This window comes from Poeciliopsis prolifica, unplaced genomic scaffold (genome assembly GCF_027474105.1).
Source record: "Poeciliopsis prolifica strain line A6 unplaced genomic scaffold, Auburn_PproV2 SCAFFOLD011, whole genome shotgun sequence".
NCBI classification, from domain to species: Eukaryota; Metazoa; Chordata; class Actinopteri; order Cyprinodontiformes; family Poeciliidae; genus Poeciliopsis; species Poeciliopsis prolifica.
In genome coordinates, this window is record NW_026562386.1 from 8,810,133 (window position 1) to 8,825,234 (window position 15,102).

General features: G+C 39.3%; 1 protein-coding gene across 4 annotated transcripts in view; it reads left to right on the forward strand.

Moving 5' to 3' along the window:
• Nucleotides 1-10,907: 10,907 nt before the first annotated feature.
• The window catches only part of LOC129364192 (BTB/POZ domain-containing protein kctd15), a 31,590-nt gene continuing 27,395 nt past the window's right edge, over nucleotides 10,908-15,102 (forward strand). Inside the window, exons 1-2 of one of the 4 annotated variants that reach the window (XM_055036689.1) lie at nucleotides 10,908-10,967; nucleotides 14,575-14,750. In XM_055036689.1, coding sequence (XP_054892664.1) covers nucleotides 14,587-14,750 — 164 coding nt within the window. In that variant the 5' untranslated portion in view covers nucleotides 10,908-10,967; nucleotides 14,575-14,586. The other 3 variants (XM_055036687.1, XM_055036686.1, XM_055036685.1) reach the window with 3 other exon arrangements.

The following is a 15,102-nucleotide window of genomic DNA, read 5'->3' on the forward strand; positions in this document are numbered from 1 at the left end:
AAAGTCTGATGTAACCAGTTTCAACCAGAAGTTATCTAAATTAACTTAAAAAGAAATACCACTGTTCTGTGAAGACTGTAGCAGTTTGTTTGAGAGCATTATTCAACAGGAGAGCATTACAAAGACAGAAAAATGTAAAAGGTTAAGAAAAAGAACAATTCCGTTAGGTTATAGAAACAATATACAAAACATCTTGCAAATCACCTTTTAAATCCATTATTTAACAAAGTTCCCCAGTTAAAACCAAAATGTGTGGCAATGAAAGCATTAATCAGACAAAAAAAGACAGTGACTCTTCAGAGAGTCAAAGTTTATGTGGGGAAATCTTTTTGAAAGAACAGCTTTGACCCCAGCATTAGCTCTTTTCTTCATCTCTCACCGATAAGCTGGTCAGATTTGATCAGAAAATGAGTGAATGAAAGTAAAAAAGTTTTTGGTAAAAATAAATAAAGCTGCTCCAACATTGAGCACTGGATCATTATATCAGATTTAATTTGTGGGGGGAAAAAGGTAATCAGACAGACATAAATATAAAGTTAGTTTTGTTATTTTAAAGAATTAAATCACAAATGACTAAAAAATAGCACTCCAAATAAAGACAATGGATGAATGGATTGAACATGCTTATTCTTCTTTTTGATGAAGTAATCAGAGGTGGGTTGAGTTGTCAGAAACTGTATACATGTGACAGTAGTGTTATTTCAAGATGATATTATCAGAAGTAAAATGTAAAGCAAGTCAATCTAACTAGCTATCAACCTTCTCTATTTAGAATGACTCAGGCAATGTAAATTCTTCATCCTCAGTCATTCAGAAAATCCAGCCCTAAGAAGTGAAAGGCTTCACTGAACAACTAAAATCAGACAACAACTTTAGGAAGGAGGATGCAAAAGATAAAGAACTACCTATATCCAGTTCTTGAGGGATACTTTTCTGCAATTTTTAGCTGCATCCCTTCGAAAATACACCAGAATCAAATAAGTGACTTGTTACCACCAGGCTGCTGCCGAACTGAATAACCTGCTGTTGAGGGATTTCATAAAATCCTATAAAAAATATGGCTTTTATCTTATTAGGGTTTTATCTGAGGATAAAACCCTAATAAAATATGTTGAGGTTTGTAGATATAATGTGGCAAAATATCAAAAAATTGAAAGTTATCTTAAAAGGCCCAGTTTATCTGTATTCCTGAAGATTGCATCAGTAACTGACTTTCCATTACAAATGTGCACAAGCCTTTTCAATATTCTGCTAATATTGAAAATTTTCACAATTCTATTTTTATTAAAAAGAAATGTGATTAGAATAACACGTGGATAAATTTGTTCACAGGATAAGTCATTAAAAAACATTCCGCATCATGGTCCTCCAACTACTTCCTGCCATCTTCTTTGTGGTTTGCTGCAGTGGCAACACTGCAGTGAATAAAGGTTTGCCAAAAAGAAAAATTTCCATTGCGGTTTTGAGAACTAAACTAATTTCAGTGCAGCCAAAAAACGACTTCATCCCAGCGTCAAAACTTTTGATCAAATGCAAAAGTTATTTCAAAATTTGTGTGTTTCCTTTAAACAAATTTATTTTCTAAATGTCAAAGTGTGAAAAAGTAAATGTGTGGTTTTCCTCACTCTCATCTCCCACAAACATCCAAAGATTCACCAGCTTTAACCTCTCATGCTCCCTTTAAAGATTGAAGGCGAGCTTTTAATGAATCATCCCCCTTCTCCCATCTTGTTCGGAGCTGTGCCTTCCCTTCTTCAAGCAGCGTGAGTGATGAAAGTGACAGAAGAGACACCTGCCCTAAACCACAGCTGATAAAGGGGGAGAGAAACAACGAGAGAAGTGGAGGGAAGTCGGCACCATGCCTGATGGGAGAAACACACAAGGAGGGAACAAACTTGCAGAGACTATCACTTATAGTGACAGGCCAGGAGGTGCCGTGCTATTAGCAGGCCGAAGGGCAGGCCCAGAGCACTGCCCGTCCCACCTAGGATGGATGGGCCTCTCTCTTGGGACTAAATTAATACTGGGAGTCGAGTGAATTGCTTTTGGAACAATGTCCTCCTAAGGAGCTAATCAGACAGGAGTTATCTAGGAGCGCCTGGAGGCTGGCTGCAGCGCTGTGGCTGCCTGGCAGACGCCAGGTGCACCACGCCGACTCACAGCAGCTCGCTCATGAGCAGGGCACAGTGTGGTAGTGTTCATTAGACAATGACAAAGTTTCCAAAGAGGAGAACTTCCAGTGCAAAAAAGGCAAGGCAAGCCAAAGCAAAGCAAAGAGGAAGCCTGAACAGAAAGACAGAACTAACCATGAATAAAAGAAAGAAGAAGTTTAATGTCCAGGTGAGATTTTTGATGACGTGCCATTAAAATGGATTTATATTCTGTGTGGTGGTAAGGGGCTACTTTGCTTCTTCAGGATCAGGATGACTTGCAGTTTTTGAGGAATTCTGCTGTCCACCAAAATATTCAGAAGGAGAATCTGAATCTGAATCTGAATCTGAATCTGTGGCCATCAGCTTCTGACCTTCAGCAGAATCTCATTTGGGATTTACGGCAGGACAAAATGATCTGAATCACAAAAGCTCAACCATGGTGCTTTTTTTCAGTGGCCTATTCGAAGTCTGAACATCTCAGATCGAAATGCTCTTGCATGACCTGAAATGACCCATCAATGCTCCAAAAATCTCAAATGTAGCAGTGAAGAGAAATAAAGTATCTACCATTTTCTGGCACCAATCTAAAGAAAACTTGCTCCACTCCTAAGTTTCAGCTAATTGAAGAGTTTCTGGCATAATTGAAGAGTTTTTTTCATGAACAATAATCTCAATTAGACGTTACATTTCTTGATTTTCTGCCAGTTCTTGGTGGTTTTACTGGTACATTTTGATCATTGACATGCTTTGGAATCCAGTTCTGCTTAAAATTAAATTTTTTCCAATTGGTGTTTAATTTTTCTCAAGAAATGTCTGATAAATAATAAAATTAATGGTATAGTCAATGACATATGTTCACACAGGAGGCAAATGTGACCCAAATCCAATAGTTCAAGATTACATCAGTGTGGAAATACTTTAGTTATTATTTTATTTTCAGATGTTCTCACCGAAAGCAAAGAAACTAAATATAGACGATTGGTTATTAGGTGGTTTTATCAACACATTCTGCCACAACCACCACTTTAAGGACGTTCATGATCTTGAAATGAAAATAAGTTTAGATCAGGCCATATTCAGGTGTTGGAGTGTTTGACAGGCTTAATTACAATCCAGAATCTGTCACAAAACTTGAAAGATGTGTCTAGCTTACAAATATGTACTAATTTGTCATCATCTTTGACATTAAATAAATTGAAGTTTGTGGCTGGAATGTGAAAAAATGTGTGGAAAGCTGAAAGATTTAATTATTTTTCAAAACACAGCAATAGTTACCAGGTAAAAGAATAAATTGACAGTTTTCCAGAAGAACTTGTTGTCTGTCACCTACTTTATTCCCTTTTCAGCAGGAGATGATGTCAAATAGTAGAGCAATAAACTTACAGGATTTCTGGCTCAAACTGACAACTCTCCGCAGAGATTATACACAGAAGTTAGACCTAATGTTTGAAACCATCAGCAGTAGTTTTGAGTGCAGAATGGAAACTTATGGTACTTATGACCACTTGTTTTCTCACCTTGCATCAGGCTCTCCCAGAAGCAAGAAGTTCCTCCGGCTTGCTCCAGGCTCATTCCTGCCTGGATCCCTGAAGGATGGAGAACACATTCAGACTGTGATTCACTGCAAAAAACAAAAACATCACAAGTGACTGGCTCTATCGAGCTCTGTCAAAAACACCAGGAGGTTAGGTAATTATACTTTAAGTTTCACTCAATTTTGTAATGTAACCATTAATATTTGTTTTTTTAACTCTTTACTGTGAAAAGAGTAAATCTTGGATTAGTTACTTGTATAACTAATCCAAAAGTCAATTCACAGGAATTATAATATACAATTTAAGTTAAACTTAAAAACAGGAGGACATATATAATGTACAATATACAATTTAAGTTTAAATTTAACTTAAATTTTAGTTAAATTTAAACTTAAATTGTATATTGTATTGCATATATGCCCTCCTGCTTTTAATCTCGCTTTTATTGTTTATCCTCTGCAAAATAGTGTTTTTGTTGCCCTCCTCACCCAGGCTTCTCTCCTCCTCCTCTTCTAACTCTCCAGACTTGTTCCTGAGTTTGGTGTGAACAGCAGACCTGAACTCCATCTCCCCATCTCAGAAACTGCAGCACCGGCACAGCTGGAGCTCTTCAGAAAGTCTGCTCAAATCCAACACACAGCCAGACAGAAAACTCACAACAATTAGTTACTGACCTACAATTTGTACAAGTTTGTCCTTTTTCCAAAATATTAGTTTCTTTCCTTGATTTAAGTTCAGCAAGAAGAAACTTGGGTAAGTTTAAATTGTTTATTATCCTTTTCTGCTGCAGTGGAAATCTATTCAGATGTTGTTTTCTGTGTGCACGAGTGTGGATATTATACCTGCTTTTTATGTCTCTTCATTGGACTCTAAAGTCTCTTTGTTTGGTCTCAGTCTACACACTGCCACCTACTGACCAAACAGTTTAAGTAAAGAATGTCTCAAACCACCTGTGGATGACTAAAAAATAGAAACTGGTGAGTTCAGTAACAACAGTTGATTTATTTGTAAATTTACAATTGCGATACATCGTCTGCCCATTAAAGTGAACATCATGTATCACCAGAACATAATTTATCTGAAAGTCGTTTAGTTTAGTTTTCACATTTATCTGCAGTAATACTGCCGCTATAGTTTTCCACACGTCACTTCATTATATCACTAAAACTATTTTTAGTTTGTTTGCAGTTTCCTAAAATACTGTTATATCTGTCCTTTAGAGTTTTTAATGTCATTAAATATAACATATGTTGACATTAAATTTCTCGGATCAACATAGTTCATTTCTGTACATTTTTCTGCCTTTAGTAAAATACATTTCTTTTAAACGGTGGCTATGACTTAATTGTTCTTTTAGCAGCAGTAAGTTATATTTGTAATCAGAACTAGCAGTTCTTTATAAACTTATATTTTCAGATTGTTTAAATGGTGTGAGTTGCAATTTTTGTCTTTGTCTTTAGAAGATGGAAATACAGTATCTGATGGAAAGAAACACAGTAAGGCTAATATTAGGTCAAATGAAGTACGATCGAGTTCTGTGATGGTATGAATCACCAACATATTAGCAGTAGATTCTTTAGGTCTTCAGACTTTTTTCCAGTACATAAAATAGATGGGATTGTTCACCAATGTAAATCTTAGACACATTTTGTTTGTAGTGACCAGTGGTGAGACACTATGGTTCAGTTGCGTGACCCTTGTGGAGAATTATCCGTTCTCCATGCTGAGTTCTTGATGTATACTTTAAACTTTAGCTTTAATGACATGAGGCTACATCAGTTTTAAAGTTTAATCAGTAATGGTTTTATAACAAATTTATTTCAGATGATTTCTTGGTTCATGTCAAGTTGCCATAGCAAAGACATTTTGAATAATGTCAACTTTGTATTAAAAGTGTCATGATTTACCGAATGACAACAGTTATAAATATTCATGAAGACTTACTCATGTACATGACAGGTGTTATGTCATATTTATGACGTTGTAATGACAGTCTTATTCACAACCCATCAAAAATGAGTTTCCCAAGTTTTTTTTTTCATTTGCTAATTAAATAACTTCAGATCAATTGCAGCCAAATTGTTTCAAGTCTGTTTTAGAAACATTTATGCTACACAATTACTTGAAAATATGAAAACTTAAGGACGTATAATTTTTGCTTTGCTTTCTAGCAACCCTGTTTTACCCCCTACTGTTGTGTTTATTGTAAAGAAAGAACATAAAGACGAGCAAAACTGCACCACTCTATATGAAATTGAAACAACAAAGCAAAAGAAGAACAAATATCACATCTTTCGTGTATGAAAACTGGATTTTCACCAGCTAAAGTTGGTGGGATTGCAAGTTGTGACCATAAAATGTCATCAGCCAGCAGCCTCAGTCCCTATCAGGCTGTCTGCTGCACAGAGCACTCTGCACTAGCCTTGGGCGCTGGCCACACTAGCAAGCACCCTTCCCCCCCCTTCGCCTCTCTAGTCTCTCTTACTCTGTCTGTCTCCTTTTTTTGCGGTGACCCACCCTTCCTTTCTACACCCACCCCCTCCGCTGTCACCCTCAGGCGCTTGGCTTCCATAGTGTCAGTGCAGGGGCCTCAGTGTTGACAAAGCAGCAGGCCTTCAGAAGACACATCAAACCCTGTCCCTCCTCTGTGCTGTTAGGGAGCTTCGCGAACAACAAAAGGACAGGGACTCCAGTTCAAATCTCAGCGCTTTATGGGACACAGCAACATGGCTGCAGACAGAAGAAGGCCCCTGGAGGAGGCCGAACGTAGCAGGACTTCCAAACATCAGTTCCAACCATTCAAGATAAAACCCATGTTTTTTGACTGTTGTGATGACAGTGTTCTGATGGATGACTGTAAATATAAAGCATAAGTCAAGGCTGTGGGTTGATGCCATCATGACACATGCACTCTAATGAGGACTGTGGGTGCTCTGCAGTGCCAGGGACTTCCCCCCGAGGCACACGGAGTGGGGAGGAATGGTATGTGATGCATACCAGATGTGATCGGAGACATCACACTGTTCGCGTTGTTACTGCTAACCAAATAGTAGCAGCAACCAAAGCAAAAGATCATTTTTCCTCTGTTCACACATACAAGGCATGAAGCTGGATTCTCTGGAAGCCAGAAGCGGAATAACACATTTCACAAGATTTACCAAAAAAAAAAACTTCAGAGAGGATTACAGTTTTGGGAAAAATAGAGACGGTGATGAAAACAGCAGCAGACGAGGAAGAGTGAACTGGCCTCATCATGAGGATGAAGAGGAAATGTCAAACTTTTTAACATTTCTGTGTTTTTGTAGCCTTCGTACTCTAACATTTGAAGAAAAAAAAAGTGTGTAAATGTCAAAATGTCAAAATGATCAATGTTTTACTACCTGACAACACTGAGTTAACAGGTTACAGGTGTTCATCAAATTGGTTCTGTGATTAGCGCTTTAGACCACTTGATGGCAGCAAAAGAGATTATTTAACTAAAATACAGGACAGATATAAAACATCCTTCAAAGAACAAGATCAATGCCATTGACAGCTATAAAAAGCACTATTTGTGTTTTGATTTATTTTTCAAAATAAATTTGATTTTTTATTTCTTTACCATAGAAATGAAGATTATCAGATCCCCTCTAGCCCCCCCTGCAGAGATTTTTAAGGTGAAGCTCTCCATCAAATCTCTCTGAGCTTTGATGGAGATGCTTATCTCCATACCTATTTTCCTCAAAGAAAAATAGATAAAAGTTTCAGTCTGTAGATGTGAAAAAAAACTGCATTGAAGTTTGTAGTGCAACAGGACGACGTATAAGTTGTAATATAGAATCTGCCTAACATGCAGAATTTTGTTTTTGTTCTGTTTCTCGGTTAATTCATGTTTACTCAGTGTATCAATCAATCACAGGAGAATACTGAAGGCACCTAGGAGAAATCCTGACTGCCTTAGTGCCATTGTCATTCAGGCTGTTAAAGTTGAATTGACTCATAACACCGACTCTCAGAAGTACACAGATAGTAAACACTCTCTTTGTGCTGCCGCTTTTTCGGAAACTTAATTGCTGGCCTTAAGCACTTGAGGGAATTCTGCATTGTGCTTGTTAGGTGTTTGTGTGCAACAAAACGCATGTTCTATTAATACACTGACACCCTATTACCCCCTCCCCCATTCATCCTCCATCTCTTTCGCTCTCTCTCTCTCTCTGAAATAATGAACAATAAGTGTCGCTGCTGCACCTCAGACACACACCAACATCAAGCAGAATGTCAAATGGCTCCAAGAACCTAGCGATTGACAGCAACCGGATCCACAAGGCATGCAGATGACTTAAAGCGAGTTCTGAATGTTCTTTTCAAACTTTCTCCACCTGCCAGAGGGGAAAGTACAAGTGTTGATCGGATATGATACACTTGAAAGACATTCTTGCAAATGCTTGCATTTAAGGGGTTGGCTGACTGTAATGTACCTACTGTTTTCACCTAAATGTACAGTATATGAGACACTTGGTCCGGGTGAATCAAATAATATCTGGTAAATGTCCTAAAGGTTTGAGCCTCATACAGAAAAAACATGAGAAGATAATACACTTAGAAATGAAGCTGTTTACATTTTTCTGGAGTTTCTGTACATTCTACAAAGTTTGGTTTAGTGTTTTGTTTTTACAAGAAAAAATTGAATTATTTCTGTTTCTAGCAAAAGATTATTGCATAGTCTGTAAATGTTCTTATAGTGAGAGTGTGACTTCATTTGGCAGCACTGAGGATGCAAATAAGAAAGACTCCCTGATAGGAAGTAGAAAAGCTCTACAGCTTTCTTTTGCTGCAAGAACAACGCTGGAAGCAGAGGCAGACATGGTTATGTCCTCTATGCCACTTTAAGCAGCCGGCACCACTAATAGCACCTGCTTTTGGACCTACAGGCAAAGTTATTACTGGTATAGGGTCATGCATTAATTCATCCATGTCATTAGCATATGAAGTCTGAAAGAGACTTTGATATTTTGATGGATTTATGCAGCATCTTGCTGCAGATTAAACATCTTAATTCATAATTATGGAAAAATCAATATCATCCCTTTTATGCTTGAATTATGACTACCTCATTCAATATTATTATGTTTGTAATAATTTCTAACATAGATAAATAGTTGTCTTTTTAAACATAGTTGAAATTATTTTCAGAAGCACACACAAGAAGACAGGACATGCCAGCTACATTTTAAGATATAGGTGAAAGGGAAATTACTAAGAATACATTTATATGTAGATGAAACTAAAATGTCGCTAGCTGCTATCCTAATATATATTTTTTTCTTACTGCTGAAATAAGCCACATTTTTACCGTAATGATTACAAGTTCAGGATAAAAATGGTTAATTTGTTCATCTGCATGTTTTTCATAAATGATTTACCAGTAGCTATATTTAACATGCAAAAGACAAATACTATGGAACAACTGGGAAGAAATTCCAAATGTGCTATGCATTTCTGGCAGACTACTGATTATGTTTGAAGAATGTTTTTGCATGACTGATCAGTAGGTGGCAGTGTCTAGAAAAGCACACCAGTCCAAAAAGGTAGCTAATATGCAAATGAACCACCCTCACGCAGAAGAAAAAGCTTTTAAGTAGCAGTCCACTGTAGAAAAGGGTTAATTGTACTTTAGGCTTAGAAATGCATTTGAACCCGTGTGTATTCAGCGGGATAATCCTTTAATGAAAACATTAACAGAGTTGCACCTGCATCCTGGGGACCAGACATCAATAATCTCATTACTTAGACCAAATTAACGTCAGCTCTTTCTTCGTTCTCCTTGTTCAAGGAGGGGGAATCTGTTTAACCCTTTACTCTCCTCGGGTCATGGTCAAGAGGGCCGATATTTGGGATTTTTTTCTGAAATCTCAGAGCTGTATGCAAATACTCTAGATGACCTACTTCCTCCTCTCAGACACTGATAAAATCCATAAATTAAGGAAATTAACTGATGGGGCCTGAGGCCACTTTGTAAGCTATTTAAATCTTTAAATTTACAACATCCCTGCACACTTCATGTAATTGAACTTACTCCAGGCTTGTTTCCTTTAATGAGAAAAAAAATCTGTTTCTCCCCCCTACAGTTTTTTACCTCTGGAAACAACAAATCTGAGCCAGAGGGTTTGACGCGGGAATGCTCCGAGGCGTGCTCAGGTCCCTCTAATTATACGAAAAGTTGGACTGCCTCTAGCAGAGACACATGTTCACGCTCCTATCACCATGGCTGTCATACGTCACTAGCAATATTACTTATTTTTATCATTTAATTGCTATTTTTTGCAAAAAGACAGGTTGCAAGGCGACAAAATCCCCAAACGTTCAATGGGGGGCATCCATAAACATTTGAGTCTTTATGCAACGCCCTAATGAAATGAATGTTGCAGAAAAAAGTCACAGTATTTATTCATGTATGTTTAAAGTGAATTATCAACCTTTTTAAAGCTTTTTGTTTCCAGTGAGCTTGAACAACATGAGAGTTTGTTTAACTTCATGTCCAAAAAAGTAAAGCATGTTTTTTAAAAAGTTAAAGTTCAAAAAGGGAAAGTTCATGCAGGGATTTCTGTATAAAGGAGGAGGAAGTCTTTTGTTGTTGTTGTTGTTATTGTTGTTTTTAATGATTCAATACAAGGGGAGACATGGGCAAAAACAACAACCAGGGAAATATTGCAAGGTGAAAACTACTGCTGGCAAAAATGCAACAAAAAAAAACAACAAAAAAAACTGCAACCATCCAACCAAGCAAACACCTTGCTGCTTCAGGACTTGGACAACTTCCTGTGAATGATGATGGAACTACAAGAAATTGATCAATAAACTCATCCAGGAGGTGAAAGATTAACCCCAAAACTACGTCATTAGCTCTGACGTCATGTGATTACAATTTGTTTGGTGGTCTGAAACCTTTAGGTGTGACATTTTGAAAATAAAAACACTTGTGACAACAACTGAGTCATTAAGGGGAGTAAATGTTTAGCAGTAAATGTCGCCTGGTATAAAAATCTAACAAATAACTCACAGTGATAATAACTGGCAAGATTTTTGGGTAACACTTCATTGTTTTCAAAACTCTAGAGTCCAAGGAAGGAACTGCCTTGAGGAGTCCTCGCTGAAATCCTGTTCAGGGTCAGAAGAGTGAAGGAGGCTGAAGCTCTGACTGCTCCGTGTGGATCCTGTGGACCAGTAACAAGTTTCTACACTGGTTGGCGCCAAATATCAAGAAACCAACGTGACACCTCTGGAACGAAGCTGGCACAGGGTAATTACTGGGCTCAATGCTGCATCAATTATTCACAGTTATTTACCCACAAATAAACAAACACACAAATAAATAAATAATCCTTTCCTAAGGTGCGAACACCTGCTTGACCCACCCCTTTCTCTTTCTCCATGTCTGCGCTCGCTGTATGTCACTGGGTAACATAACAATAATCAGCCTCTATCTTCTTTTCCAAAAAACAAAATAAAAAAAAGTCTGGAGGCTGGCTGGTTTTTCACTTGGGAGAGAGGAGGAGGAAGGACTTGAAGAGGAGGGGGGTTCTGTGCAGATATCTCCATCTAAGCCCTGCGCTATAATTGAAATGGCGCATTTGGCTGCAGGCAGGTTGTGAGGGCGCTTTCTGCAGCAGCATGCATGCATGTCCATGAACGTCATTTGATTTTAATGGCCTGCAGGAAATTTAGCGTTACAACTACAGACATTAAGGCAGGAGAGGGAGAGAGGAGGAAGAAGTGAATGGGGGAAGAGAAGGGACACTGAAAGATATTGGCTCAAGGATATCACTTCATTTTTACATTTTTGAACCTGAGACTTTATCAACAAGTTACATGCTGTCTGAGTGAAGGACTATGGCTGCTTGCGTGGTTTAAAACTTTCCATTCAGACTGAAGATGGAACTGCATTTCTTTTAGCTGGACTGCCTGAGGACCTATTACATCAGACGAAATGACAATGATTAAAATCTGCCAAATCTAAATCTGAATCTGACACTTCCCTGTTCGGATTCCTGCGCCCCCTTAAATCTCAACTTCACGCCGCTCCACTTTTTCCGTTAAAAAAGAAGAAGAAGAAAAAGAGTTTTTCTATCTGTGAAGTCATAATTTGAGGAATAGTGGGGTATCACGTTCTCTTCCTTGAGAAAATTGCCCAGGCGAGAGAGTGGAGTTGAGCTAATTGTAGCCTAATCCCCGGCCCAGAGGCGCTCGGGCAGCCCGGAGCGAGAATTTTCTTTTTTAGCTCCGCTCTGTTATTTAGAGAAGGATTATTGGCTTTCTTTCCTCTCATAACAAACCACAGGGGCAGTTTTCATTTAGGCAAAGAAAAAAGACAGACAAGAGGCAGGAAAAGAAAAAAAGAAAAAAAAAACCGGGAGCAGGATTCCAACAAGAGCGCACATTTTTTTTTTACGCGTATCCGAATAAGAGCGGAGAAGGGGGGAAGGAGATCATCTCATCTATGTTCAAGGTAAGGACGCTTCCTGTGCGCTTTGGTACAAAGCAGCTCCATGCGGACAGGTCGAGACAGCCTCGCAAATAGAGCCTTTAAAGCCACAGAGACTCCCCCCTCTGAGAGCAGTCGACCCCGGCCACATCTCAACGTCTCTGATAGGAGAAAGAAAAACAGTTTTGCGGGATTTGGGTTTAAAAAAAAAAAAGATTCGTGTTAGCTCAGTTTCGGTGCGGGGAGCTGGATGCGTGTGTAGTTTTGGGAGAAAAGATTGCGGGGGTTTTAACAGCTGGGACTGACCGCCGGCACGGATTTCATCTGGACTCCCTACAATGTTTGAAACGGTAGGGTGACTATTATATTACGGAATCCCATGCTTTTCTTTTTTTTTTTCTTTTTTTTTTTTTTTTTGCTTCTTTCTTTTTTTTTTTTTTTTTTTTTTTTTTTAGTCAAAGTGCGACTGCGCTGAGTTGCATGGGGGCTGCAGCTGGGAGCGAGGAGACAGCAGTTGCATTTTTGTCTTTTTGTTGTTGTTGTTTGTGTTGTCTGAACGAGTATGAGTTTTAATAAGCAGCAGGACATTTCACGTGTACATTCGGCTTTTAATTGTGGGGCAGCAATGAGACGCCATGTTGAGCATTCTGAGATTAAAGCCAGAGCGGAGGCTTGTGCTGGTCGTGTCTATCCAGCTCTTCATGCGTTCAGCCTCCCGGTGACATTTGGACAAGACAATATGTCTAAATTATGAGACATCCGAGTTTTGAAAGTTGTTGCTGCCACATATTGACTGCTGGTAGGTTAGAAGAAGCAGTTTAAGTAAAATAAATAAATAAATAAAAAAGGACTGTGCTGATTGAGTGATTCGTAGGGCAAGAAGGTGAATCGTGGGTCTAATTTTCCATTTGTTCCTTATGCAGATCTTTATGCGTGATGTAGGTTTACTGACCGGACTGGAGCGGTGGACTTGAGAGAGAGAGAGAGAGAGAGAGAGAGAGAGAGAGAGAGAGAGAGAGAGAGAGAGAGAGAGAAAGAGAGAGAGAGAGATCGGTGATGGGACAGGCCCATGTGACTGGAGCAAAAACTTTAGTGTTTCTCAATTTTTTTTTTTTTGTTTTTTGTTTTTTGTATTCCCCTTCTTCCCCTTTTTTGACCTTGAATTTGAAATGCAATCCAGTCCCGGGCGCCTCTTTCTGAGCCGTAGGCATCATTTGGATTCCTGCAAACGGATCAGTTCTGTACGTTTAATTGAAGTTTTCTTTCGCATTTTAGCTTTTTATAAAGTTTTTTATGTTATTTTCAATCACAGTCAAACGTGCCAGGGACTCTCATCCTTTCATGACCCGCAGCTCTTTTCTAAAATGCTGCAAATCGTGATTAGGCTTTCCCAACAGAGAGCAGGAACGCATTTTGTGGCCACGTAGTGGTTCGTTGGTGAACCATTTGCGCGCAGGTTGGATACTGAACTCTCTCCTCCAACCTCTCCTGTTCCTCTTTAACCACTACCAGAATCAAAATTCTCCGTGATTGGAAATATTTTCAAAGCATTTAATCAGTTAATCAGTTTCAGCTCACTGGTCTGGCCACTCATGCTACAATAAACTCCTAAACACCAGGCGTCTCAGAATTCTGTCAGGTTTTTTTGTTTTGTTGTTGTTGTTTGGTCTTTCATATGTTGCTGTGTAATTCTCTCCGGAGTTTTGCTCGCAGCATATCAACTCACTGAACATTGCCAGTGTTGTCCGTGCGCTTTGTTGCAATCTGGTGCCTTTTTACGTGTTTGGTCCCTATAAACGCAGTCACGTGAGAAGCGATCACCTTGGAGTTTTGTGCATTGGGTCCGCACGCGCGCGTGTGTATGTGGGTGTGTGTGTGTGTGTTTGGGTGTGTGTGTGTGTGTGTGTGTGTAGCTAAGGTAAAGTTGCACCCCCTAACTTCCCTGCACCCCTCCCGCCTTCACTCCCTTCCTTCTCAGATTGGTTCTTGGTGCGTCTTAGCGCATCACGTCTAACACATAAGGCGACCTTTAATTAGAATATTGCAGCAGCAGTTTATTTTATCCCCCTGGAGGCTGACACCTAGCATCACCCACACCCCTCCTTTCTTTCTCTCTCTCTCTCTCTCTCTCTCTGTCTCTTTCTCTCTCACACACTTCCTATCTGTCTATCTCTCTCTCAGCCCTCTTCTCTAATAAGCATCCTCCTATCCTAGCCCGCGGTGCCGCATGAAAAGATGCAAACATACTTAATTAGAGCGGTGGCAATAATTTCCAAGCTAAATATGCGACCAGACAGACATGGAAGTGATCTGATAGCATTCAGAAAGGATATACCCTCTTCTTCCCTGTTCAGGATCACTGTGTAGTGTTTTCCGCCCCTCCTTTACATTTGTTCCCATGGCTTTTCTCTACACTTGCTTTCAGGAGGGAAGAAGCATGTCACGGCTGTCTCTGACCCGGTCCCCGGTCTCTCCCCTGGCCGCTCAGGGGATCCCTCTGCCGGCTCAGCTGACCAAGGCGAACGCCCCCGTGCACATCGACGTCGGAGGACACATGTACACCAGCAGCCTTGCGACCCTCACCAAGTACCCAGACTCCAGGTAAGAAGGGTGCATTTATTGTCCCTTTTTTTTTGCCTGATTGACTAAGTTCAGTGAATGAAGTTTAAAAAAAAAACAGCAACTTATTAACAACTACTGATAAATTATCAAGTTATTACTAATTACCAAACTCATTTAATTCAATCAAACTATGGAAAACACGGGCTTATTTAAAATCCAATAAATGATTGTATCGTTTCTTTAAATGAGGAACCAGATATAAAATTATTTAACCAGCGTCACTGTTGTTCAGCTGCTGTTTAACTTCTACACTGAAGTCAGTTTAACAGCAAAGATGCACTGATCGGGTTTTTCCTGGCCGATACCAATTTTCTCTGAGTTTTTTGATCTG